Genomic DNA, 27,986 nt, shown 5'->3' with positions numbered 1-27,986 from the left:
TAGGAGCTCCTCCATAATCCTCCATCGGCTAACGCCGTCGGGGCTGCGGGGGGGAGCCCGGCCCCTCGATCGGGGCTCAGGGGCTCACGATGGTACGCCTGTTCGCGGACACCGCCACGAGGCCCCCCGCATCTCCGCCGCCGTCCCCGCAAGGCTGCTGCGAGCTCCCAAACCCGAGGCCCAGTGAGGCGCGGCGAGACGGCCACGGAGCCGACGCTGGAGTAACGGCGTCCGCGCACCGCAGCGCCCCCGGAGCTCAGGACCGCGAGGCAACCGGTCTTCCAGGTGCCCCAGCTCGGCGGCCGCCCCGCTGACCCCTCCGCCCCCACAGGTCCCACCCTGCGCTCGGTGCCCTCGGGCCAGGCCTCTCCCCACCCGCACCCACCTGTCGTGGAGAGAGGTTCGACTAGACCGAGGGCGGAGGCGGGAGAGACCCCCCCCCCACTTCCCAGCGGCCACGCCCCTTCGGACGGAGCGCAAGGGGTCCCGGCTCGTGGGGTGACGTCACGGGGTTGGGCAGGTGTCCACGGAGGGCACGCCCTTCCCTCATTGGGCACTACTCCTCCCCGTTCCACAGGGACTTTAGGGTAAAGTCCAAATTCCTCCCTTCTCCAGCTTGAAATCCCCATCTCCACCCATGGGAAGCCCTCAGCTCCCCAGGCTGGAGCCTTCTATGACTCGAAGCGCCTTCCATGACCTTCCCCCAGGGCAGCCTCTGGTGCAGGGTCCCCCATCAAACTAATCGCAGGTTAAAATATAGATTCCCAGGTCCCACCTCAATCTCTGGCTTTGAGGCCAGGAATCTGTATTTTTAACAAGCTTCCAGATGGTTCTGATGTCTCCTAGGCTTCAGAATCTCATCGTCCACATTCTCATTCGAAGCGGCAGCAGTTCTCAAACTTCAGTGGGCTTGTTAAAATGGGTTGCTGGGCCGCATCCTCAGAGGTTCTGATTCAGGAGGTGTGGGGTCTGAGAGTCTGCATTTCTACCTGTCTCCGGGGATGCTATGTTGCTGGTCCAGGACCACACTGGCAGAACCACTTCTTTAATGCTACATTTTTGGAGAAGAGTTTTCACCTGTTGTCAATTCACTGGGTACCAAGCCCTGTGCAAGGCGCTTCACATTCATACAGCCATGTGAAATAAATATTTACCATTTTTCCCGGATAAGGAAAGTGAGATTCAGACAAGTTAACTCACTTGTTCAAGGTCACACAGCCAGGAAGGGCAGGATTTGAACCAGATCTTTCTGAATGCAAAGGCTGGGCTGGCTCAGCCTCCCATGCACTGCTGAGAAGTGCAGGATGGGGCTCTGAAGCCCCCCTCCCGCATTGCCTTAGGTTCAGGGGACTGGCTTTGCTAGGTACCAGTTTTTCTGCCCAGAGAGTTCATGAAGAGAAGACAGAGAAGCCTATTCCTCACGTGGTCCTGACCCCGCGTTCCTTCGCTCCCACTCACATTGGAGTGGAAGTCACCCTGACTTCTCTCTGATTGGCTCCAGAGTCTCCTGGTTAGATCACGGGGACTAGGAGAAGGAAGGACACTTGGGTGTTACAGGAAGAGCAGAAGGGAGGCAGGACCACGGGGTCCTGAGAGGAGAAGGGGGGGGTGCCACAGGTGCCCAGGCACCTGGTCACTGCTGCCTGGAGGTTTTGCCCCGACAGGCCCCAGGGGAAGCCCTTTCCTTGGGGGCAGGGACACACAGGTCAAGCCACAGCTGCTGACGGGGTGGAGGGTTGCACAGCACATCTCAGGGGGCCCTCAGGTGAAGGACAGGGTGGTGAGGAAAACAACAAATCTAGGTGGGCTGTTAGGGATGAGGGGTCCCACCTGTGACTTCCTACTCCTGTCTCCTTCAGAGCCGGGCTTCTCCTTTGTCACCCCCTAACCCCCACTTCTGAGGAGTGGGCCTGAGACAGGGGTCAGCAGCCCTTCGGGACAGTGCTCATTCTCCTCTGCCTCTTCCTCGCAGCCCCCAGCTTTCTGCCTCTCCTCACCGGCTCCTGGGTCTTAAAGGTTCCCTTGGGGAGGGGAGCACAGCCTGGAAAGGGAGCACAGTTGGGGAGCCAGAGACAGGACGCCAAACGGAAGGAGTCTGACCCCATCGGGTGGGCAGACTAGGACCCATGGGTACATACTACCTACCTGAGTCATCCTTCCTTACCCCAAACCCTATTGCCCTGTGCATGCCAGGCACTGTGCTGAGGTGAGCTCTGGGACACAGCCCTGAATAAAGCCCAGGGGACAGGGGGACGGGAATTCAGGGACGGCACCTCTCTCTGAGGTAGCTAGAGACTAAATCCGAAGGAGGAATGAGAGCAAGCCAAGTGAAAAATGTGGGGGAACCACTTTCAAAACAGAACAATCAGCATTTGCAAGAAGAAATGAACTGACACTAGCCAGGCACAGCAGAAGTGACTGCAAAGGGACACCTGGAGAGATGAGGCCAGGCAGGTGGGCAGGGGCCACAGCCAGGCGCTGAGGCAAGGAGTTTGGATTTCATCCTAAATGCTACAGGATGCCCTGAAAAGATCTTAAGTGGAGAGATGACATGCTCCAAGTTACACTAAAATCTCTATCTAACCCCATAAAAATTTTCAAAAATGTATCTGTGTGGTAAAAAAATAAAATAAAATAATGTAAAATAACCTCACCCCTGTTGGAATGGCTATCATCAAAAAGACAAGAAATAACAAGTGTTCGCAAGGACATGGAGAAAACAGAACCCTTGTGCACTGATGAGAATGCAAATTGGTGCAGCCACTATAGAAAAGAGTAGAGAGGTTCCTCAAAAAATTAAAAATAGATCTACCAGGGAATTCCCTGGCAGTCCAGTGGTTAAGACTTGGTGCTTTCACTGCCGTGGGCCTGGATTCGATCCCTGGTCAGGAAACTAAGATCCCACAAACTTCGTGGCGAGGCCAAAAAAATAAAATTTAAAAAAAAATTTAAAAATAGAACTACCATATGATCCAACAATCCCACTTCTGGAGATTTGTCCAAAAGAAATTAAAACACTGGGCTTCCCTGGTGGTGCAGTGGTTAAGAATCCGCCTGCCAGTGCAGGGGACACGGGTTCGAGCCCTGGTCCAGGAAGATCCCACATGCCGCAGAGCAACTAAGCCCGTGTGCCACAACTATGAGCCTGCGCTCTAGAGCCCGCGAGCCACAACTACTGAGGCCGTGCGCCTAGAGCCTGTGCTCGGCAACAAGGGAAGCCACCGCAATGAGAAGCCCGTGCACCGCAAGAAGAGTAGCCCCCACTCGCCGCAACTAGAGAAAGCCCGTGTGCAGCAATAAAGACCCAATGCAGCCAAAAATAAATAAATAAAAATAAATAAATAAATAAATAAATAAATAAATAAATTGCAGCATTATTTACAATAGCCAAGACATGGAAGCAACCTGTGTGTCCATTGATGGATGAATGGATAATGAAAATGTGTATATATTATTCAGTCATAAAAAAGAAGGAAATCCTGACATTTGCAACAACATGGATGGACCTTGAGGGCATTATGCTAACTGAAATGTCAGACAGAGAAAGACAAATACTCTATGATCTCACCTATATGTGGAATCAAAAAAGAAAAACACCAAACTCATAGATACAGAGAACAGATTGGTGGTTGCCAGAGGCAGAGGGGTAGGGGGTGGGCAAACTGAGTGAAGGGGGTCCAAGGGCACAAACTTCAAGTTATAAAATAAGTCCTGGGGATATAAGGTACAGCATGGTGCCTATAGTTAATAATACTGTGTTATATATTTGAAAAATAAAATAACAGCTAAAATGAATAAAGTGGGAGGAATCACTCTACCCAGTGTTAGGGCTTACTTCAGTAATCAAGGCAGTGGGGTATTGGCAAGGGACAGACATATAGATCAATGGAACAGAACAGAGGATTCAGAATTAGATCCAACTGATTTTTGACAAAGGGGTGAAAGGAATTCAGTGAGAAAGGATGACCTTTTCAAAAAATGGTGCTGGAGCAGTTGCACATCCATAAGCAAAAAAATGAAGTTTGCCCTAAACCTCACACCTTATACAAAAATTAACTCAAAATGTATCATAGACTTCAATACAAAACTATAAAATATAGGGGAAAAAACAGATGAAAATCTTCAGAACCTAGACCTAGGGGAAGAGTTCTTAGACTTGATACCAAAGGCACAGTCCATAAAAGGAAAACTTGATAAATTGGACCTCATCAAAATTAAAATATTTTACTTTGTGAAAGACCCTGCTAAGAGGATGAAATGGCAGCTACAGACTGGGAGAATATATTTGCAAATAACATCTCCAACAAAGTACATATATATATAAAGAATATTTTTTTAAACTCTCAAAACTGTAAAAAACAAACAAACAAACAATCCAATTAGAAAATGGGCAAAACACATGAACAGACATTTCACTAAAGAGGCTATATGGGGACTTCCCTGGTGGTCCAGTGGTTAAGACTCCACGCTTCCACTGCAGGGGGCACAGGTTCAATCCCTGGTTGGGGAACTAAGATCCTGCATGCTGCGTGCCACAGCCAAAAAAAAAAAAAAGAGGCTAAACGGATGGCAATTATTTGAACATAAATGGAAAGATGTTCAACAGCATTAGCCACTAGGAAAATGAAAATTAAAACCAGAATGAGATATCACTACACACCTGTCAGAATGGCTAAAATTAAAAATAGTGATAAGAGCAAATGCTGGTAAGGATGTGGAGTAACTGGATAACTCACACATTGCTGATGGGAATGTAAAATGGAACAGCCACTCTGGAAAAGAGTATGGCAGTTTCTTTTTTTTTTTATAAATGTATTTATTTATTTTTGGCTGCGTTGGGTCTTCGTTGCTGCATGCGGGCTTTCTCTAGTTGCGGTGAGCAGGCTTCTCATTGCGATGGCTTCCCTTGTTGCGGAGCACGGGCTCTAGGCACGCGTGCTTCAGTAGTTGTGGCATGTGGGTTCAGTAGTTGTGGCTCGTGGGCTCTAGAGCACAGGCTCAGCAGTTGTGGCACACAGGCTTAGTTGCTCTGCGGCATGTGGGATCTTCCCTGGCCAGGGCTCGAACCCGTGTCCCCTGCATTGGCAGGCAGATTCTTAACCACTGCACCACCAGGGAAGTGCCTGGCAGTTTCTAACAAAATGAAACATGCACTTAACTTGTGACCCAGCAATTGCACTCTTGTGCATGAAATGAAAAGTTACACAAAAATCTGCATACAAATGTTCGTAGACGCTTTATTTGGAAGAGCTCCCAACTGGAAAAACCCAAATGTCTTTCAATGGCTGGTTAAACAAACTGTGGAACAACTATACCATGGAATACTAGTCAGCAATAAAAAAGAACGTGTTATTGATACATGCACAACTTGGATGAATATCAAGGGAATTATGTTGCATGAAAAAAAGCCAATCCCAAAAGGCTATGTACTACAGGATTCCATTTATATTATATTCTTGAAATGACAAAATTATACAGAGAGAGAACAGGTTAGTAGTTGCCAAAGGTTAGGGAGGGGAGAGGGAAAGATATGGCTAAGGATGTAAGAGGGCAGCACAAGATATCCCTTTGATGGAACTGTTCTGTATCTTGACTGTGGTGGTGGTGGTCACAGGAATCTACATGTCATAAAATTACACGGAACTAAATACACACACACACATACACAAATAAGTACATGTAAAATGGGTGCAATCTGAATAAGGTCAGTGGAGTGCATTAATGTCAGTTTCCTGGTGGTGATATTGTACTGCAGTTATGCAAGATGTTATCACTGAGTAACATCTGGATGAAGGGTATACAAGAGCTCTATTATTTTTGACGATTGCATATGAATCCACGTTATTTCTAAATAAAAGTTAAAAAACAGAAGGACTGTGTTAAAATATTTGCAACTCATATCATAAAGGGCCGATGCCTCTCACATTTAAAGAGTTTCTAGACAAAGAAATAATAACAAAACCAAACATGTATACAGCACATGATATGTAGCAAGTACTGTTCTAAGTTTTTTCGATGTATTCATTCATTAAATTCTCACGTCATTCCCATCTCCATTTTATAGGTGAGGTGACTAAGGCACAGAGAGGTTAAGCACCTTGCCCAAGGCCACAGAGCTAGTAAGTGGTAGAGCCAGGATTCAAAACCCAGCAGTCTGGCTCCAGAATGCAAACTCTTAAACTCTGTGGGTCTCTAGAAAAGACTAGAAAAATTGTCAGAGCATATAAACGGTAAAAGAAAAACAACTGGGTCTTAAACTTAGAGGAGAGAAATCCAGAGAAGGGTGGTGCAGACCTCCCTGCACCCTGGGAACCAACCTTCTTAAGGGTCCCATCTGTCCCAGCTTGGGCAAGCCCAGCCCACGTCACACCTCATTACACAAGGCACAGACCCCTCCTTCAACACAAAAAGACCAATCCCCGCCTTCCAAACCCTGCCCCTCTGCAGCCACCTGCTCCAGGAGGAACTGAGGGAAAGGGAGACTGGTGGAAGGCCAGGCCTCAGCTTTAGCAGGGAGACAGACACAGCATCCCAGGTGAGCTGGGAGACAGGTGTGGGGCAGGTAGGCTCAGCTTTTGAAACAAAGAGGACAGAGAAGGGAAGAAAAGAGCCCCTCCCTTGGAGGTCTTACCAGCCGGTCTACCCTGTCCCCCCAGACTGACCCAGTGAGCAGATAGGCAGCTCCAGTAAGGAGTAGACAGCGCTGGCAAATTGGGCAGCAATGACCCAGGGGACAAAGGACTCAGCATGAGACCACCACCAGAAACACCTGCTCCCAGGCCTGCAGCCCTCCTGGCCCCTTGGAAGAGCTCCAGCCCTCTGAATCCCAGAGGTGCTCCCCTCTCATCCCCCTCCTCCCTCAAGTCCTGGGGGACCATGTGCCTATTTTGGGGGGAGGGGGCAGACAAAGGAAGCTAGCCCTACAACAGTCCTAGAGACTAACATCTCATTTGACAGGTGACATCTTCCCTTAGGTAGAGGGTAGAGAATGCCAGCCCTGCCATCCTACAACCTTTTCCTCTAATTAATCGGTCCTGCCACTCCTGAGAGGAAAACAGGAACAAGTTAAAATATAACTACAGAGACCCACAAGTACACACAGGCACATCCATGTGTGTACTTCCAGCGTGTCTGAGGCCAAGACCTTCATGCCTTTGCCCCAGCCCACAGTGGGGCTCAGGACTGGCTCTCCTCCCCCAGGGCTCAAATACGAATGTGGATGAGGCTGAAGGAGAGGGAAGGACAGGGGTAGAAAGATGATCCGGTGTCCAGGGCTGGGACTTTGTCTCTGGGTTCAAAGGCTTAAACCAAGAATATTTTACCCTGGGTCAACCCTCTCTGTGGCAGCTTTGAACTGTTAGCAAGCAGAGCTGAGGGAGCTAGAGGCACCATGTGTCCCCAACCCTGAAAAGCATGCAGTGGATAAAGGGAGCACAGGACCCGACTGAAACCCCCTGGAGGCTGGCTGGGGACAGATCAACCAGCCGTTTCAACCCATCATTTTATCTGAAGAGCTTGAGGCCCAAAGAAGGAGAAGGATTCACCAGAGTCCCACAGCAAAGTGGCAGCAATACTGAGACCAGGACCAGGATCTCCTGACTGTCTCTCAAGTACTCTTCCTGTTACTCACAGCACATGGCATGCTTTGTCACTTCCAAAGCTGGTGTTCCCTCCACCAGAGAGCTGTTTGGAAAGTGCTTCCCACACACTCGGTGAAGGTTTACTTTCTGGTTCATTCAGCACTGTTTTAGGCCACGGAGATAATAATCATAAACCATAGATCATAACCATTAGCATCATAATAGCACATAACATTTATTGAGCCCTTATGGTGTGCCAGTCATCATCTCCCTGACCCTCATGACAGACCTATGACACCGGTACTACTACCATGCCCCACTTCACAAACGAGGAAACCGAGGCTCAGAGAGGTTAACCAATTTACCCAAGATTACACATCAAGGAAGTGTTCGCTTAAACCACTTCCCATGCTCTTAACTACTGCATTCCACTGCTGCCACCCAAGTATACTGGTAAACAAATCAATAGGATAATTTCAGATACTGTTAAGTACTATGAAAAAATAAAACATGGTGAGAGATAGAGGATGACCTTGACAGTGGCTCTCTCCCAATCTGTAGGTCCGGTGGTCAGGGAAAGAGTCCATGAAGACATAGCGACGTCTGTACAGAATCCAGAGGGGCAAGGAGCCCACCATGACAAGATCTGAGAGAAGGGCATTTTAAACAAAGGGGACAGTTTGGATTTTTTTTCCAAGGGCGATGGAAAGCCATTGGAAGGTTTAAGCAAGGCAGTGACGTGTTTTGCTGTGTGATGAATAGATTGTAGGGGGATCCCAGGGAAAAAGAAGAGATCTGACATTTTCAGGAAATCTGATGATGAAGGGGTGGAGGGGAGATGAGGCAGGACTGAGAATAGAGCAGGGGCATCTGGGACCAGCACTCTCCTTTGCTCCCCACACTTCCAGGGCCCCCCGCCCCATTAGGATGGGTGGGATTTGAAAATCAAGACCCTTGGTCCCAGCTGGGCCCACCTATAGCCCTACCACCTCTGCCTCATGGAGTCCAGCAGCCTTGGGGGAGGGGAAGTGCTTAGGGTCTAATGGGGACAGGAGGGCAAGGTGTCCAAGGCGAGCTTTTTTTTTTTTTAATTAACATCTTTATTGGAGTATAATTGCTTTACAATGGTGTGTTAGTTTCTGCTGTATAACAAAGTGAATCAGCTATACATATACATATATCCCCATATCTCCTCCTTCTTGTGGCTCCCTCCCACCCTCCCTATCCCACCCCTCTAGGTGGACATAAAGCACCGAGCTGCCAAGGCGAGATTTTTTTTTCTTTTGGCTGTGCCACGTGGCATGCGGGATCTTAGTTCCCCAACCAGCAGTTCTGCACCCCCAGCAATGGAAACTCGGATTCTTAACCACTGGACCAGCAGGGAAGTCCCTTTTTTTTCTTTTTTCTCTTTTTCTTTTTTTTTGGCCAAGGTGGGATTTTTGCTCAAGACTCTCATCAGGGGACTCCCCTGGTGGCACAGTGGTTAAGAATCCGTCTGCCACTGCAGAGGACACAGGTTCGAGCCCTGGTCCAGGAATTTCCCACATGCCGTGGAGCAACTAAGCCCATGTGGCACAACTACTGAGCCTGCATGCCACAACTACTGAAACCCTTGCGCCTAGAGCCCATGCTCCGTAACAAGAAAAGCCACCACAATGAGAAGCCCGCGCACCGCGACAAAGAGTGGTCCCCGCTCTCCACAACTAGAGAAAGCCCGCATGCAGCAACGAAGACCCAACGCGGCCAAAAAAAAAAAAAGACTCATCAGGAGGAAGATTTCCCCAGGGGTCACACTGTCCCCCACTGCTCTCTACCAGGAAAGGGCTGGGTGGGTAAGAATCCCACCCCCCACACAAATCTCCACCCCAGGAGATCCTATATGCTTTCCCCCCAGTTGGGAATTTCGTCCTCACGTCTCAACACGGGCCTTCTCCAGGGCTCTGGACTAGATTACGTGGGATGAGGAGAAAGGAGGCTGCCTGGGTGCACTGGGACATCTAGGAAAAGCAAGTTCTATGGACTTTCCCCTTCCGTCCCGTCCCTTTCTCTCCCATGAGTTTATGAGTTTCCTGCCCCCGCTTGGCCAAGCCCAGACAGGACTCCATCACGTCTGGGGAGGGAGAGACGGTGGGAGGTGCCAGCAGCTCCCCTGGCTGCTGGCTGAACTCACCTTCTTCCTTTCCTCCCCTTACATCCTAAAGACGCTGAAGAAGCCAGAGAAAAATGGGAGGCCTCAAACCCATTGGCTCCTGGGCCTGTAGCTACTTGCAAGGTTATTTACTAGTGACCCTCAGGGGCGCCCAGCCTTCCTACCCTCCTCTCACTGAAATTTCCTATTAGGTCCCCCATAGGAAGAGGAGCATATCTAAGGATTTGGAGGGGCTGATTCTGGACCTTAGACAGTGAGGCACTACTCCAAAACCCTGGGACCCATTAATCCTCCAGGCTTCCTGGGACAGACTCACCATGGCCTGTTCGGCCCCAGAACAGTTCCTGGCACACAATGGAGATGTGGTGAATAATTGGTGATTGAAAGCCCCAGAATTGAGCCACTGTGTATTAGAATGTTTTGAGGGCCTGACTGGCTTCAGGCTAACCTCAGAACTGATTCCTGGAGAAGCCACCACATTCATATATTGAACACCTGCTATGTAACATGTATGTAACATGTCCTGTGTGAGCTAGACATTCGTTGGATGAATGAAAACTGCACGACCTTAAACATGACCTTTCTGTCCCTCAGTTTTCCTCTCTAAAAAATGGAAGTGATAATACTTCATCATAAAGCCACTGTGAGAATTACAGTACTTAGAACAAGACATAAAAATAGTCACAGTAGGTGTTTAATAAGTGGTGGGTGGTATTACGAGAGCTGTAAATGTTGGGGTGCGGTGCACAGCTAACAGGCTCAGGGTAGCAGAGCTGTAGGGCATCGGGCAGGGCAGCCGGGGGCTGCTCCGGACTTCTGGGAAAAGCCACTCAAATTCCCAGCAATGGTGTCCAACTTTGCCAGAGCTGCGGGGGGTGGGGTTGGGGGCCAGGAAGAGAGTTCGCTGACTTTTCTAGTGAACTGGGCGCTTCCAGCAAACCATCCCTGCTGCTCCTCACCGGCTCCCAGCTTTGCTCACGCCCACCGCCTCCTGCTCACACCTAACTTCTCGGTGAGCAAGACCCAGTAGCACAGCCGTCCCTCCCCCGCTCCCAGGGCCTCTGCTGCCCCCTAGGCTCGGGCGCGGCTGCCAAACCTTGCACCTTCCCCCACCTCCAAGCCCTGTGAATTCTGACATCCCCGAATTTTACCGTCTCGTGATATATCCCTGCTTTTCCTTGGGGAGCCACCTCTGCGCCCTCGCGTGGCCCGGCAAGAGGGCAGGCTAAGGCGGAGAGGGGACTTGAGGCTCCACGGTCTCCCCTCGTGTTGCCCCCACCTCCCAACCTCGCACCAGATCGCCACGGTCTCCCGCCGCTGCTCCCGCGGCGCCAGGCCGACACCCTCCCGCGCTCTCGGACCGCGACCCTTCTGGCCCACGGTCCGGGCCCTCTGCGCCCCGCGGCCCAGCCGCACCGCCGGGAACCCTGGGAGATGTCGTTTTCGGCCGCCCTCGGCAGGGGCGGGGCCCACAGAGCCTGATGCGTGTCCGCGTCCGCCAAGTGAGGGACCCTGACCCTCGCCATGGCCGGGCCCAGGAGCGCCAGAGAGGCAGGGCAGTGGACCGGCTACGGAGGTGGAATTTCCAGCGAGGTCTCGTTCTCCATAGGGCCCTGGACAAGTCCCGTAACATCTGCAACAGTCTGTCTTGTAGGATTTCCAGCGAGAGCCCGGGCTCAGCACCTGGTACCCAGCATGTCCTCAAGGAACCGGTGCCGATGAGACTATCGTTACTGGCCCGGCACAGTTGCCAAAGGCAATTCAGCCCCTAGAAGTGTGTGGGGGCCTGCCCGCCCCCCGCCCCGTTACTCCCACACATATTTGGGCCGGCGCCCCAGGTGCCCCTCCCTATCCCACCCAAGTTCCCCTCAGTGCCTCGGGCCATCCACAAATACACTCTACCTCTGCTCAGAAATATCTGATATTTATTTCCCAACATTTTGATAATTTTTTACAAATTGAATAAAAGGAATGAAGGGGAGTACGTGGGACCCCAGGCCAGGCCTTGGGGTCCCAATGAGAGGTGACGGTATGAAAACTTCTCCTCACCCACAACTCCTGGCCTGCTGCCCTAACCTCTCCTATCAACCTTACCTAAGAGTGAGGTGGGGGCTTTCTGAGGATGTGGGGTTCCCCCCTAGAGGGGACTCGGGGAATCCTGTTTCAAGCCCTGAACTGGGTCAGGTTGGGGACAGGTGTGGGCCCGGACGTGGCGCCGTCGCCGCCTCTCCTGCCTGCGGGCCAGCTGCCGCAGTTGTTTCCGAATGGCCCACAGCACCAGGTACACTTCCCGCAGTATCTCAGTCCCTCTCGACTCCAAAGGGGACCCGGTCTTCATTTGGGAGGTGACTGAGGTAGAACTCACAGATGACTGTGAAAGAGAGAAGATGAGCACAGATGAACAGCTTGGTCTAGGGGGAAACCACTGGTGGAACCACCTGCAGATAAACGGCAAAGGCTTGTCTAATTCCACCTGCTCTGTCAAGCCTCAGCTTGGGCAACGCCTCCTCCAGGAAGCCTTCTCGGGCTGTCTCTACTCTTGTGTTCACCCTGTCATACCACATTTTATGCACTATTTGTTCTGCGGACTCATCTGTTTTCAATACAAGCATGCAAGCTCCTGGAAGACAGGGACCATGTCCGACCCACCTTTGAGTCCCCACTAGGGTTCCATGGAGAGTGCATTAAAATGAAGGCCAGAATGACACCCTCAACTCTGTCTGCAACCCAGAGCTCTTGCCTGACCTCCAGGCCTGCATATCCCACTGCCTCCTAGACGTCTCCCTGCAGATGTCCCTCTGACACTTCAACTCATCCTGTCCCAACGCCCTAAAGTCATTACTTTCTCCCCTAAGTCGGCCCTCCTTCCAGTGAATGGCTCCAGCCTGTTTTCAAGTCTGTCTCTCCCTCGCCCCTCACCATCATGCAATCAACCACTTGGGACAACAATTCTACCTCTTAAATATCACTCCAATCCATTAACTTGTTCTACCTGATGCCTCTCTCCCTGCCCAGAATATTTTATTTTTATTTTATTTTATTTAATTTTTGACCACACCGCGCGGCTTGTGGGATCTCAGTTCCCCGACCAGGGAGTGAACCTGGGCCTCGGCAGTGAGAGTGCCAAGTCCTAACCACTGGACCGCCAAGGAATTCCCCAGGTGAACTTTCAAAAATTATTATTAATGCAGTAATACCTAATTCAAAACCAAAATAAATTGACTTGGTAGTGATCTAGACACTTCCCTTTTTAAATTAAAATTTTGACTGAGATAATTGCAGGTTCACATGCACTTGTGAGAAATAATAGAGTCCTTATACTCTTTACCTATTTTCCCCCTATAGTAAAATCTTTCAAAACTCTAGTAGTATCATAGAATAGTGACATCAATACAATCCACTGATCTGAATTTATTCATATTTCTCCAGTTTTACTTGTATTTGTGTGTGTGTGTGTGTGTGTGTTGAATTCTTCCCAATTTTACATGATATGTGCAGGTTCATGTATCCAACTACCATAGTCAAGATACAGGAGATTTCCATTATCGCAAGGATTCCTCATGTTGCCCTTTTATAACCAACCCACCTCCCCCGTCTCTCCCTCCATGTGCAGCCCCTGGCAACCACTAAACCACTAATTGGATCCCCACTTCTCTAATTTAGTTATTTCTGGAATGGTATATAGTATAAATGGAATCATACGATATATAACCTTTTGGGATTGGTTGCTTCCACACAGCATAATTCCCTTGAGATCCATCCAAGTTGTTGCATATATCAATAGTTTGTTCCTTTTTATGGCTGAGCAGTATCATTCCATGATATATCACAGTTTAACCACTCACCCACTGAAGGACATTTGGGTTGGTTTGGGCTCTTATGAATAAAGCTGCTATGAATATTCACGTACAGATTTTTGTGTGAACATAAAATTTCATTTATCTGGGATAAATGCCCAGGAGTACAATCACTGGGCCATATGATAATTGCATGTTTAGTTTTAGAAGAACTGACCACACTGTTTTTCCAGAGTGGCCACACCATTTTACATTCCCACCAGCGTGAATGAGTCATGGGGGATATGAGGGGGATGCTGCTGGGGATAAGGGGGACAAGGTGCTGACCTTCCAGCTGCACATCTGCCAGCCAGACTGCAGGACGGAGACCATGAGCGTGGAGACAGATTTGACGGCAGTCCGGGGCAGCTGCAACAGCGATCTCTGCCCATGGCCCGCCTCCACCGCAGCCCTGTCCACGGTGGTGTTGGCCAACACGCAGGGGCCAGCTACCTTGGAGGACACATCCATCTTGGAGACCTTAGCCTCCTTGGGGGACTCAACCAACTTGAAAGTCTCAGACACCTTGGAAGTCTTCTCCACCTTCAACTCATTTTTCTTGGAGTCAGTGCGTTCTACAATGGTTGACTTAGCTTTGTGTTTCCAGAAGAAAGCCTAAGAACCGAGACAGGGAGAGGAGAGACAGAAGAGAGGAGCAGAGCAAGAGACAACAGTCAGGAGAAGGGAAAGCCCAGAGAAGGGCCTCCTCCCCAGCTGTCCTGTCCCTCACCACCTCCCTCTCCGTCTTGTTTGGCCACAGGTGGCCAGGAGAGGAGGGAGGCCAGGTGAGGAAGTGCGGGTTTCTGTGACCTAGAGGTCATTGACCAGCACCTCCCACCCCAGCAGGGCAAGAGGAAGGGGCGATCTCTGAAACTCACCCAGCGACTAATCTTGCGCCAAATCCATTGGAAGAACCTCATGACCACAGCCATTTCTCCCGATACACAAGCCCCAAGTAGGGGGCAGAACCAGCATTTAGTTCAGTGGGGAGGAGGACAGGCTGCAGGCCAGTGGCCACCACCTCAGGGGTCTCTGGGGAGCCTCTAGCACAGCGGTGAAGAAAGAAATAGAGAATCCAGGAGGAAAGATCCCCCCAGTGACTCATCCTAGGCCCTTCCTCCCCTCCCTGGGACAGGGAGAGGAGTCAAAGTGGATGAGAACCCAGAGGGAGGGAGAGTTCTAGCCCATTGTGAGAGCCTGCCTGGCCCTGACCCCAACCCCCGAGACCCTTCCAGAATCCCCGGAGCCAATCCCTGCGCCCTTGGCCCTCCTTCCCCCGAATCCAAGGAAGGAAAACTAACATTTATTGAGCGCCTGGTACTCCTTGGGCATTTCCCATGTCTGATGTCATGTAACCCTCCCAGTTGTCCTTCAGGTAGGTATTATTGTCAGTACCATTTTACCCAGGAGGAAGCTGCGATTCAGAAAAACCAAAGAACCTGCCCAAGTCATAAATCTAGGGAGCCACAGGGCGGGGAGTCCAAACCAGGTCTGCCTCCAGAATCCCACTCTCAGCAGGTCCCCCCTAGTGGGGCCGGGGTTCTCCTGAAGTGGAGGCTGCTGCTTTCCCCGCTTCCCCACTAGATGGGGTCCGTCTCCCTACCTGCCTCTTCCGGCTAGGCCGGAGCCGAGGCTGTCACGGAGGGGCCTGCTCACCCACAGGGCCCCATCCTCAGCCAGCTGGGGGTGGAGGCCACGGAGGCCGGCCAGGCCTGGCGAGGGCACCGTGTGCCCGGGGAGCCTGGCCCACACCCAGCGTTAAGACAAGGGGCCCATTCAGGGCCCCCCGCCCCACCCCCAAGCAGTCACCCGGATCCAGCCCGCAGAGGGGACACGCTGGGAAGCTGGGGGTGGATCCTGCACAATCACCAAAGGCTCCATTGTTCTCCTGTCCCCCACCAGCACGTGGGCCGACGCCCCCCGCCCCCCCCCCAACGCCTTGCCTCGCCTGCCCCTTCCCAGGACCCAGGCCGCTGGCTCCCTTTTCCTTCCGCATCTCCACTCTGAGCCACATTAAACCTCCGCAGTCTGGACAAGATCTCCAGGAGAGCCCACAGCCTCAAGTTTTTCTCCCACAGGTGGAAACTGTTGGTGCAGGTCCCGCATCTGGACACAAGCAACGAGATGCCAACCTCCAGATTCAAGTTTCTTCGGATTTTTTAATTATAATTATTATTTTAATAACAACCTGAATGCCAGAACTTCCAGATACTTTCCGTACTCCCTCCCCTGGGCAGAGGAGAGGGGGGCACTCCAGGGAACAAGGTGGGGATGTCTGCCAGGCAGCCTCCAACACCCCCAAGCCATCTATTGCCGGCGGGGTCCCAGAACACTGACCCCTAGGGAGGGAGGAGGGGGGCTCCATCTAACACCCTGCCCTGATGCCCTCCCTCCTCCATCAATGTCTAGGGATGCCCCAGCCCAGTCCCTGGGCACTATGGGGAGATCAAGGAAGGGCGGGGGACAGGCCACTTCTGAGCCTTCAACTCCCATCCCCGGGGATCAGGGGGCATTAAAGCTGCATAGGAAGAGGGGGCAGGCAGCTGGCTCAAGGCCTAGCAGCTGTGGCGGCCCCCAAAGGCACATTGTGAAGGAAGGGAGGCTCAGACTGAGGGCCCATTGGGCGCTGGGGGCCCCAGCCGTGGGACCCCCGAGGAAGGCAGCTGGGCCAGCTGCTCGGGGCTGGCCAAGGCACGCAGCAGTCCATTCTCCTGCTCCAGCGCGGCATTCCGCTCGGCCAGGTCCCGAATCTGCTCCTTCAGCACCTCCACCTCCTCCCGGACCGCAAACATGAGGTGGGACTTCACCAAGTCCTGGGGGTCCAGGGACAGGCAAAGCGTCAGGGGTCCCAGGCAAAGCGTCAGGGGTCCCAGGCCACCCCAACCTCATCCCCTGCCCAGTGCCTTGAGGAGCCAGGTGTGGGAGATCCTCCTGCTCCCAGATGATGGGGGACCACTGGGGAAGAAGTCAAACAGGGAAGGTGCAGGGGGTGGGGTACCGGGATGGGCAAGGATGCCGGACAGAGGCAAGGTCAGGGCTCAAAGACAGAGACGGGGGCCAGGAGCAGGCTAGGAAGCAAGGTATGTCAAGGGTTCAGGAGGGGGCGAAGGACCCCAGGGAACCCAGCTGGGAGCAGGTCGAGGAGTGGAAGTCAGTATTCCCTAATAATGAGGACAGCAGGGATGGAGCACTGGGCCGGCCAACGGAGGCAGGGGCCTGGGCATCAGCACATGAGCCGGGACCTGCTGGGGCCAAGATGGCTTCTCTTACCATGGCTTGTTCGATCTTGTTGTCAATGCCAACCAGACTTCCGGAGCCACTGGAGAGACACAGGGAGACGAGAGGTAAGGAGGAGGAGCAGGTGCCAAGCCAGGTGTCTGGACACCCCAGCCTGCTGCCTTCCAGGTGCTTCTCAGAGCAGGCTCTGGCCTCCTCCACAAGCCCCATTTGCTGCAGCCTCCCACTCACACCCCTGCCTGTACCTGTGACAGTAGAGAATCAGGGAGAGGAGGGTTTTGTCCATCCCCCGGCGGGGTGAGGGCCGCTGCCCGGGCCCCCCCAGGCCCCGGTGGGGTGGGGGTCCAGATGCCCCTCGGATGGGGGATGCTCCCCGAGGGGAACAAGGAGAGGAGACACAGCCCCTCTTCCGGGGAGGCCCCGGAGCCATCCCCACCACTCGGGTCTCATACGAGGACACCAGGGACTTGACTGAGACCCCTGGCTGGGCCATCCCCAAGGGGAAAGGATCCTTGGGCGTCCCCAGAGGGAGAGAGCTGTATCATAAGGACTGCCTGGGGGGCTCAAAGCCCCCCGGGCAGAGCAGAGTCTGGCTAGTGCCAGGCAGGCAGAAAGGAGATAGTGCCTAGGGGGTGCTGGCCTGAAAGATATATACCACTCCCCAGGGCAAAGCCTGGCTGCTATTGGCTCCTCAGGGACACGGGGACCCCCTCCCGCCAGCTCCATGGTGGGCGGGAATTCCCAGACACGGTCAGTGCCAGTGTCCCCTTCTCGCCCTGGCACCAATCCCAGAGCGGAGGGGAGGGGGGCCGGCTGAGGACAGTCAGCTGGGGGGCCGAGTCAGGGGAGGGGCTGCGGGGCCAGAGGCCTGGGGCAGGGAAGAGTGTGAAGGGTGAGGGACAGCCTGGCCCTGGGAGGCCTCTTCCCACCTCTGACCCCATCCTGCCCCCTCTGGGCAAACACTGGCCTCCCTCAAGGCCTCAGCTGCTCTCAGCAGGGAGGTAAGAAAGGGAGTGAGGGCGATGGGGTGGGGTGTGTTTCTGATATGCTTGTGGTCTTCCTTGGATTATGAGCACCTCCCTGAAACACAAAGCCCACAGCAGGGATGACCCCTGGGGCCTAGCCAGAGTTCCCCTCCTCCCATGGTGAGGGTGAGGAGGAATGGGAAAGTTACCATGGCAACAGAAACAGAGCCTGAAAGACGAGTACAGCCTATGGACCTGGGACCCGAGTCTGGTGTCTGGGATCTTGGAGGGAGCGAGGGCATAAGGAGAGGTGAGAAGGTGAGGCTGGAGGTGGGATACTGGGAATAGGTGCAGGCGCTTTGAAGAGTCCTGGGAACGGAAGACAGGGAAGGGAGAGCAGGTCTGGCTGCAGTTTATTAAGTGGCCACCAGAGGTCGACTCAGGCCTGGCTCAAGGATCCCCAGGCCCAGGCTTCGGGTCCCAGAACCTGCACCGTCCTTTGCACCCTGTCCTCTCCTCCAAAGCTCCCTCTCCCCACCACTCAGGCCCCAGGTTCCTGCCTCACTCTGCGGCTCACCACCCACACCTGTCCAGCTTCTGCCTCAGCTGCCTCGGCCCCAGGGCCAGCCCTCCACCTATGCCTCCCAGTACCGCAGGGTCACCAGTCCTGACCTCCAGCCCCCAGTTTCGCCCCTCTCAGGGAAGGTGGCCCCAACATGCTGCCTCCCTCACCCTTGTGCTCCCTTGTCCAGCCCTCTCTACTGGTTGTCAGTTCCAACTTGCTTTCCTGTGGGGGGAATTAGCGCTCAATCCAAGGTGACCCTCGGATGAGGCCCTGCAGCCAGGAAGGGAGCACGAGGGCACTGGGAATTTTCCATTTCCCATCCAAGCTCTGGGTGCAGAAGGCGCTGACAGGTGGAGTAACCAAGAGGGTGACCAGGCCTGAGAGAGCAGGACAGGATGGGGTGGGGGAAGGACACCTGGGACTCCTGGGGTTGCGGGGAGAGAACAAGTTTGAGAGCAGAGGGAGGCCAGCCAGCTGGAGCGTCAAAGCAGTTTTCAAGCTATTTCAAACCGAGACACCTGGGTGGAGACTGGGCCACCACAGAACTCTCCCCCCAACCACCGGTCCACACAGACACACAGAGACCAAAGAGGGGCAGATTCACAGGAACGGGAACACTGGCCTTGCCTGGCGAACACTCAGTAAAGATGCCAAGTAAGTTGTTCCTTCTTGCCGGAAATAAATGAATAATACAACAATAAACATTTGTCGGCTGATAGATGGTTATCTCCTGTTTGCCTAGCGCTGAAGAGTTTTTGACGGCACTTTCCACTGGCACATTCTAACATTAACACTTCAAGGGACCAGGACTCTGGCAACACAAGCCCTCCCTTTGAGAACCCCTGAGAGAAGGGCTGCCTGGCACTGTGCTGGAATCCCTGAGCAGGGTCAGGAGTGGGAAGCTTGGGGTTGACTGGATGGGATCAGCCTTCACCACAAGCCCCCAAAGCAACTTTGTATGAGTCAGAATAAAATTTTCAAGACTTACTGCCATCTTCTCGAAAACTGTCATGACTTCAAGTGTTAACAGTGACTTCAAATGTGAGTGGCGCCCCCTGGAGTTGTGCAGAGCACGACATGCACACCTGGGGACTCTGGCCCTGCAGGACTCTTAGGTCTTGGGGCAAGAACAGCTGTAGAGGCTGGTCTTCCTTTTTGAAGGTCAAATGAAACAGCCTCAAAATGAGGATCAGATGAAGAAACAGGACATCTGGGAGAGGTGGGGAGGTTCTGATGCCGGGGACAAGGGCCAGCCCTGCTCCCTCACCGTGTTTTGATGAGCCCCCAGGGGCCTGGCTGCCCCGTCTACACTCCCTCCCGGATCTGTTGGGGGGGGGGGCGGGGAGGATGGCTCTTTGCCCGGATTGGGAGAGCTGTCCCTGCCTCTGTCCTGGAGAGAAAGGGCATCCCAGAGAGGTTTGCTTCCTCCTCCTCTCTTGGGACACAGGCATTCCAGTAGAAGAAGGGAGAGAAAGTGGCTTTGGGGTCCGACCCAGGCTCCAACAGCAGTCCTGCCACTTACTAGCTGGTGACAGTGGGCAAGTTTCTAAAAACCTTCCTCCTCTGAGTCTCAGTTTCTTCATCTGGAAAGTGGGGATCATGGGGTTGCTCTTAGAATTATGTGAGATAAGAGGTAGCATCTGACCCCAAGGAAGCACTGGATATACATACCTTTTCTTTTCTGAGTTCCTAGAATTCATTCCCTGTAATGCCTGGATTCCCCATGCTGGCCATCTACCCACCTATGCAACTGTCCCCTCATGCATCCATCCATCCACTTATTCAAGTACCTCCCAACTGCCAGGCCCTGTTGGGGGCACGAATTCACCATGTACCCTCTGTTCTCCCATCCCCAGATTTAGGATTGGTCAGGCATCCCCAACTCCCCATCTGGGGTCCAGGCACTTAATACCCCAGCCCACTTTCCCTCTCAAAAGGGAGGTCCCATGCCACTCAGACCCTGTTCTGCCAGCTCCCGGCACACCAGAGAGGTGAGGTGGGGGCTACACACCCCATTCCAGGGGGCCAAGGAGGTGGCCCAGCCCAAACACGCTGGCCCAGCAGGGTGGAGCACGAGGGGTTGGCCTGAGCCCCAGAGGCTTGGAGCTCAGCAGAGTAAAGTGGAGGCTGGGAGGCGGACCGGTCAGACTGGGGTGTTTGAGGGGGTGGGACAGAGGGAGGAGGGGAGGGAGGGGACAAGCCAAAAGAATAGAGTTCAGGAGGCTTCTAGAGGCAGAACTCTCTAAGAGAAAGCTGGAAGCTGGCCTCTCAAATAAACAGGGGTGGGGGAGGGACAGGGAGCCCTCCGTGCCAGGGAACCTCCCAAGTGGGAGGGGGAGCGGGTGGGAAGCGCTGAGAATAGCAGCGATGGGGGCAGGTGACTCTCCCGGGCCTGGCCGACCTCACACCTCACACATTCCTTAGAGCAGGGAGCTCAGATGCGGCCCTGCCCAGCCCTGCTCTGTCCCTCATTCTCCAAGTGCCTCCACCAGGGCCCTCGCCCTCCATCCCACCGGCCCCTATCACCCCATCTCTTTCCTCTCTGGCCCCCCCAAGGCCTCAGTCCCTGACTGGAGAAGGGGGGGAAGGTCGCCACGTGACTGGAAGGCAGGAAGGAGAGACTCCGCTGAAATAAGTCCCCCACTTCCCACTAAGCCCCGCCCCTTAGTGCCTTCCAAACAGGAAGTCCCTCCCCCAGGCTTCAAACCGGAAGTCCCACTCCTCCCTCCAAAATAAAAGTGGCGACTCCCTGGCCCCCGTCCTGGGTTCGTATATCAGTCCACAGCCAGAAGGGAGCAGCTTGGCCATCTGACTCGCGATTTTGTTCCTCCCCTTTCAGCTTGCTAACTTTGCTACGTTGAAACCTGGCCCTCAAAACAGGAAGTTCTGCCCACCGTGCCATGAACGGGACATTCTCCCCTGAAGGGCAAACCCCAGGAGATCCTGCTCTCCTGTGCCTTCCCTGTGACCGACAGCCAGCCTCTGCACGGCTTTGGCTTGGCCTTGGCCTCCGGGGAGTGCTCAGCCCCCATGGTGATCCTAGCACAGAGAACCGAACCTTAGGGACATGCTTTCTTGGTTCCAGAGGTCCCAGGATCCTAAAGTAGTCTGCGTGGACTCTGCAGGAGTCCCATTCCCCTCGGTAAGGAGAGGGAGAACTGGGAGGAGCCCGACTCCCTATTCTGGTCTCCTGAACATTTGCCAGTAAATTCTTAGGGTTGGCCAGATGATCGCTAAATCTGCAAGAGCTCTGGAATTTGACAACAATGACTCCCTTCAAACTCTAAAAAAGCCTACCATTTGACAGTCCTAAGCCAGGGAGGCCCACCCAGCTCTCTCCACAGAGAGGGAGTAGGTCTCAGATCAGCTTTGCCCAGTGTGTTATGCCCAGGCCAGGCTTCTCAGTTTAAGAGGTCCTCTCCAAGTTCAAGTAGGGGGAAGGACACCTAGCAGGCAGTTTCACTCAGCTTTCCCAGGTGCTGGGTGGGGAACCGGAGCCCACCTACCTATCGTCATCGCTGTCCAGGTGGCCACTGATGGCCAGCATGGAGCGGGCGAAGCTGAGGCTCTGGGCAGCCGCTGTTCCAAAGGGGTCTGGAGACTTGTGAACCAGACTGGCATCGGGGAAGAAGTAGAGGGCTGGGGAGCTGGGGCGAGAGTCGAGTGGGGGCACCTGGAGACAGACAGGTGGGAACTGTCACATTGAGTGAGAGAAAGGATCCAGCCACCTTACAACTTGCCTAGTAGTCTTCTTCCCTCCCCAGCTCTCCCCACACACCCCGTCTTCCGAGGACAAGGGACCCAGGCGTCCTGCCCCCGCAGCCCCTCTTTCCCCCGGCTCTGGGGAAGGAGGTACTAGAGACAAGGGAAACAGCACCCATCCTGAGGACTGGGTGAGTGGCTTCCAAAAAGTGGCTCATGGGGTATCGGAAAGGGGCTCTGGTCTGCACTCCAGTACCCTTCCACCACCTGAACTAGGACCCCTAATCAGAGGCCAGTCAGAGACTGTGCCTTCTGTCACCTGACTTCTTAAGGCGACTCAAATGTCACCTCCTCAGAGAGGCATTTCTCCATCCTTTGACTCGTGAATTCCACTGAACTGTTCTATTTTTTTTAATAGCCCCTAATATTATCTGAAATTAAAGTATTTTTGCCTCCCTGCTGCTAGAAGGTACGCTCCAGAGGGCAGAGCTTGTAGTTTGTTCAATAGCCATTTGTAGAATGAATGAGTCCTCAGAAACTGGTCCTCCACCTCCTCTCCCCTCCCCCCTCCTCTACCCATTCTAGCCTCTCCTCTCAAACTTCTAGGGACTCAGGTGAAGTTCTGCTCCTGAGCTTGGCTCTTGGGGGTTGGGGACCGGGAGCGGTTAAGGGAGATGGAGAGAGGCGGAGCCTGGGCGTGGACCCACACAGCCCAACAGGCGCTGGGGGTGGCTGCAAAAGGGCGGGGGCCACAGGAACAAGATGCCTCTGTGAGGCCCCAGGAGGCCCCAGCTTCTCGGAAAAAGCCAAGAACAGAGAGTCCAGGGTGGTTGGCGGGACAGAACAGAGGAAGGGGGCCCAGGTGGTGCCCCCGGCCCTCCTCCAGGCCCCTGTTAGAGGCAACCCGGGGAGAAGAGGCATGGGGGAGTGTAGGAGGAAGACAAACTTTGGGGCAGGGAAACGGCAGCACAGAGGCAGGGGCACAGGAAGGAATCAGGACAGAGGCAGGGGCACAGGAAGGAATCAGGACGTGGGGGAAGGAAAGGGAACTGGGGGCACAGAGGGGAGGGGGCAGGGTCTGTGGGCCCAAGGGAAGCTCAGGCAGGGCTTAAGGATAGAGAGAGCTGAGGCTGGGGGCAAAGGGAGCTTGCTTTGGAAGAGTGTGTGGACAGGGACCAGTAAAGGAAATGCATCTTCTCCCCTGGGGTAGGAACGGAATGAAAGAACTCAAGAAAAGTGGGGGGTGGCATGAGAGACGTGAGTTTGAGGCCAGGAGGGGGTGGGGGGAGCCAGTCCTGACCGGTCCTGACAAGGCCCAGACACACAGTCTCAGGTTATTTTTATACTGTGGTTTGTGCCCAAGGCCAGGAAGGGGAAAAGTTCTCGTCCTCACACTACCTGCCTTTCCTCCTGCGTCCAAGGTGTTATTTTCTCCTTCAGGACAGACACATCCAACATCCCTTGCTGCCCACCCCCCACCCCAAGGACCCAGGCATCCTGCCCCCCAGCCCGGACTTGTTCCTCTTTTGGAGGCAGGAAGCAGAAAGAGCAAAGGATTTAACTCTTTCTCGCCTGCTCCCCACCTCTCTCCCAGTGCATGGTGGCCACCCCCAGTGATTGATCCTGGAGAGACCCAGACGCAGGGAACTGAGACTGACAACTGGGGGTAGAAAGGATGAACCAGCCAACGTCCCATCCTTGTAATGGGTTCCCTCACCCCCACCCAATTCTTCAACGTCTTGGAGAAGTTTGTCTTGGGACAAAGCTGGAGGTGGGGCTGGGAGGGTGGTGAGTGGAAAGAAAGAAGACCCCCCCCCCGCCACCCAACTGGAGATGGGACTGCAAAGGAGAGATTTACAGTGCAATGCCTACTTTTTGCCCTTCCCTCCCAACCCCAGCAGGCCCAAATACCCCAGCCCTGCCTGGGGCCTCCACCCTCAGTGCGTGAAGAAGCGAGACCAAGACAGAAGGTGAAGGCCAAAGTGAGGAGGTCACATCTCCATGACGGAGAGACAGGACTGGGCTACCTGGAGATGGAGACTCGGGCCAAAGGCAACAAATGAAAGACCAAAGAGAAAGAAAGTGCCGAACGTGGGGAAGAGCGAGCCTAAGAGAGAAAACAAGGGCCATGTGAGGAGCAGGAATGGACTTCCAGGTGAGAGGGCAGGAAGAAAAAGGACGGGGCTGTCTGATGTGACAGACAGATGACAATGGAGCGGGGAGAGGTCAGTATGGAAGTGGGGGCCAAGGTCAAAATGGACAAGCACCACCCCTCAGGTGTCTCCCCCAACCCTGAACCCAGCTCTTACCTGCCCCATCTCCTCTGGAGCAACCAACTCCATCCTCAGCCGCAGAGCTCCATCCTTCGCACGGGACAGTGGAGAGGTCCCCGCTGTTGAGCCCCCTGCCTCCACTTCTACCCTCAAAGAGGGCAGGGGCGTGGCAGCCCGGGAAGTGCCCGCACTATCCCCTGTCCCGGCCTCTGGGGGGCGCTGCTGGGGCGGGGAGGCTGACAGGGGGGTTGTCTCCAACTTGGCCTTGCCGGGCACTGCCAGCTGGCCCAGCCCCCCGGTGAAGGAGCGGGCCTGAGGTCCAGGGGAGGTGGGGGGCGGGCGGAGCCAGGAGGTGGGGCCCTGAGACAGGCCTGGCTGTGGGGTAGGGGCAGCCAGGCCCAAGCTGGCCAGCTCCAACCTGGAATCCAAAGACCTGCCCCCGTTGCCCCCTGAGGCCCCTCGAATCCCTTCCAGGAGCCGGCCAAAGCTAGGGGGCTCCAGGTCTCTCTCGTAAACATCCACACATGTCCAACGGCCTCGGCGATAAGGCTCTCCCAGGCCTTGGGGCAGCTTCACCACCCGGAAACGGGAGGCAGGGGCCCCAGGCGGTGGGGAGCCATTCCGGGGGGTGCCCTTGCCCCCTGGCTCGGGGTTGGGCTCCTCATTGGGCAGGCGGGGCGGGGGCCCAGTGGGGGCCGGCAGGGCAGGGGTATCTGGACCCCCTGGGCTCCCCGGACCCTCGTAGTCCGTGGTGACGCTGGTGATTTGGAAACTACTCTTCTTCTTGCCCCCACTCATGGTCCCTGGAGCTCAGGACTGGGCCAAGGTGGGCAGGGGGGCGGTGGTGGCTCTTCGAGGGGCTCAGGCACCCCTGGAACAGGGGGGCCACATGGTGGGGACATCAGGGCCCCTGGGGACGTCTGGGTCCGACATGGCAGGAGGGCCTTACGGGAACTGGGGGTGTCTGGTTGGTGAAGGGAGAACAGGGTAGGGGAGGCGGCGGGAGCTGGGGGGGCAGGGGCAGGTTTTTCCTGCTGCTGTCGCTGCCACCGCCGAACTCCAGAGCTGAGTTTGCAAACTGGAGAGAGAGAGAGAGAGAGAGAGAGACAGAGAGAGACAGAGAGAGAATGTGTGAGAAAGCAGTGGGCAGGCCACCTCCGGGGCTTCCTCTCTGGGGAGCGGAATGGGGGGAGGAAGGGGAAACCGCCAGAGACAAAGAGACAGAAATGACAGAGACCAGAGCACAGGGGACAGATCCGGGCGGGCGCAGAGAGCAGGAAGAGGCGGCCCAGACCCAAAGTTGGGCATTTCTCGCTGGGATTCAAACTCACGGGACCCGAGTCGTCCCAAGAGCAAGGGCTCCAAGGCCTGGGTGAACAGGAGTGAAGCCGCTCCTCAGCCCGACCAGGCCGCCGGGAGGCCTGTGCTGGGCCACCGAGGCCCCCCGCACCCCAGCTCCCCCATCCCTGAGGCAGGCCCTGCCCCGCCGCCCCGGCGCCCCGCCCAACCCAGAGCCCTACCTCTCGGCCGCGGCCACCGAGCTGGGCCGGGGGTCCCGGCCGCCTAAGATGTTGGGTTGTCCCTTCCCCGGGGCCTCCTGGCCCCAGCAGCTCGGGGGCGCAGGCGGCAATCAGAGGCTGGCCGGTCCTCTTCGGGGGCCGCACCTCGCCCCGCAAGGCATCTCCGCGGAAAGTTTGCTGTCCAGAAAAGGAACCCCCGCCTCCTTGGCGGAGCCCAGGCGCGGCCTCCGAAGCCCCAAGGGTCTGCGGACCGATGCGGGAGGGGGCGGCTTAGCCCCCGATCCTGCAGGTGGAGCCGCCTCGGTGGTCGTCGCGGCGAGTGGCTCTCCCAAGTCTCCTCCCGCGTGGCACCGCTGGGTCTCTCTCCGCTCCTCTCGGTCTTTCTCTTTCGGGGCTGTTGACAACCCCCACGCCCGGAAGTCCTGCCTCCTCGGGCCTGCTGACTACTCCTCTCCTCCTCCTCCTCTTTCCCCTCTTCCTCCCCTTCCTCCGCCCTTTCTCGCTCCTGGGGCTCCCAGCTAGCTGGCCCGGGGCCAGGTCTGCCCCCGCCACTGCTGGTGCAGTTGCCGCTGCCGCTGCTGTTCCTGGGGCCCGGGACTGGCTGCCTTAACCCCACACCTGCTGGGCCCCAGCCCAGCTCTTCCTCGGAGGGAGGGGCCGCGGAGGGCGGAGAGAAAGGGGAGGAGTTTGCGGGGAGGCCCGGGATTCCCTTACTTGTAGGCGCTTGCTGCCATTGGTCTACGGACGCACGGAAGAGTGGGGAGGAACTTAGCAGGATCCCGCTGGGTGCCTGCCACTCTCATAAGCGCCTAGTAAATTGTTCTGGTGCTGCTGCAGCTGTTATTGTCATATCGTCGCTGGTTTTCACAGCAACCGTACGAGGAAGATACTGTTTTTCTCCCCGGTCCTTATTTTTTCAAGTGGATCCTTATGACAATTTTCAAACATGCCACAAACTAGAGAGAATGGTAAAATGAACCCCTAGGGACCCAGCATGGGGTTTCAACAATTGTCAACTCACAACTGAAACTCAATCTTGTTTCATCTATACCCCCAATATCTTTTGTTGTAGTGTGCTGGAGTATTTGAATCAAACCCCAAACATCTTACTATTCCTCTTGTTAGATGTGGAAATTGAGACCCAGGACGTTCAGAAAGGCTGTCAGTGGTAGAGCAGGGACATTTCTCACACTCAGGTGTGTCCTTGTCTGCCTCCCTAGATCGGGATAGAGAAATGACAGAGACACACTCAGGAAGGTGCTGACTTGCATTTTCTCTCCAACCGCGGGTCACACACAGGCACCCGTACAGATGTGCCCGCCGGAGGAGGAACCTGGCTGGCCACAAGCCTGGACCCTTCCCCACACACCCACCTCTCACCCTTCCCACCTCTCCATCCCATCCCCTGCTCACTGTGGAGAATCCACACACACTCATAAAGGGCCTACTATGTGCTTGGCATGAAAGAATAAACCTCCAACTGCCATTTTCTCTTTTTTGCGCCCCCCAACAACATTCTGAAAAGAATTATTTTAGCAAAAGCAGCGTCTAACGACCGTAACTGCCTTCACTCCCAGGTTCAGAAGGAAATGGATTCTAATTAATTTGGGTCATATGGAACTCTTTTCAAGCATATTAAAATTCTTCATATTTGTCCACTCTACTTAATTATCTCATGGATTCTCAAAACAGCCCTGGGCAGAAATGGGGTGGGTTTTGAGTTCCAGTGTCTCTGCTAAGGAAACTGAGGCTTGGGTTACTTGCCCAAGGCCTCAGAGCTAGCATTTGATGGCATTGAGACTAGCTCTGGGCTGTCTGACACATCCTTCCTTCCTCAGCTTTAGCTCATGGAAATTTTTAACCACCCTTTAGGATTAGACAAAAACAAAATAATGCAAACCCCCTTGCCCCCAGTTTATATACTTCCTCTTTATCTCGTTGTTAAAATGCATCTGCACTCCCGTCTCTCTCGCTTCAAATGGTAACAATGACTACCTTAGCCAGATCCTGAGGCCTCCCAAGCGGTGAGGTGCAGGAAGCAGCCTCCCACACAACGGCCCCACCCCCACCCCCAGACCCTCTCCCCTCTGGCAATATTCAGAACACAGCCCCGCTGCTCCGCCCCCAGATCCTCCTTCCCTCGGCGATAGCTCGCTACA

General features: G+C 54.6%; 2 protein-coding genes across 2 annotated transcripts; both read right to left on the bottom strand.

Annotated features, from left to right (window-relative positions):
• Positions 1-11,644: 11,644 nt before the first annotated feature.
• Positions 11,645-15,427, bottom strand: SPACDR (sperm acrosome developmental regulator). Its single transcript, XM_061210334.1, has 3 exons — positions 14,444-15,427; positions 13,854-14,180; positions 11,645-12,100 (listed from the first exon to the last, which is right to left on the bottom strand). The coding sequence occupies exons 1-3, from the start codon at positions 14,495-14,497 to the stop codon at positions 11,867-11,869; spliced, it is 615 nt and encodes a 204-aa protein (XP_061066317.1). The 5' UTR covers positions 14,498-15,427; the 3' UTR covers positions 11,645-11,866.
• Positions 15,428-15,704: 277 nt separating this feature from the next.
• On the bottom strand, positions 15,705-26,469 carry TSC22D4 (TSC22 domain family member 4). The gene is made up of 5 exons (XM_061210333.1): positions 25,828-26,469; positions 24,344-25,385; positions 21,839-22,005; positions 16,836-16,884; positions 15,705-16,378 (listed from the first exon to the last, which is right to left on the bottom strand). The coding sequence occupies exons 2-5, from the start codon at positions 25,103-25,105 to the stop codon at positions 16,169-16,171; spliced, it is 1,188 nt and encodes a 395-aa protein (XP_061066316.1). The 5' UTR covers positions 25,106-25,385; positions 25,828-26,469; the 3' UTR covers positions 15,705-16,168.
• Between the last annotated feature and the right edge of the window lie 1,517 nt (positions 26,470-27,986).

Source organism: Eubalaena glacialis, chromosome 13 (genome assembly GCF_028564815.1).
Source record: "Eubalaena glacialis isolate mEubGla1 chromosome 13, mEubGla1.1.hap2.+ XY, whole genome shotgun sequence".
Lineage (NCBI taxonomy): Eukaryota > Metazoa > Chordata > Mammalia > Artiodactyla > Balaenidae > Eubalaena > Eubalaena glacialis.
The sequence above is the reverse complement of the archived record's forward strand: the minus strand, read 5'-3'. Positions and strand labels throughout refer to the sequence as shown.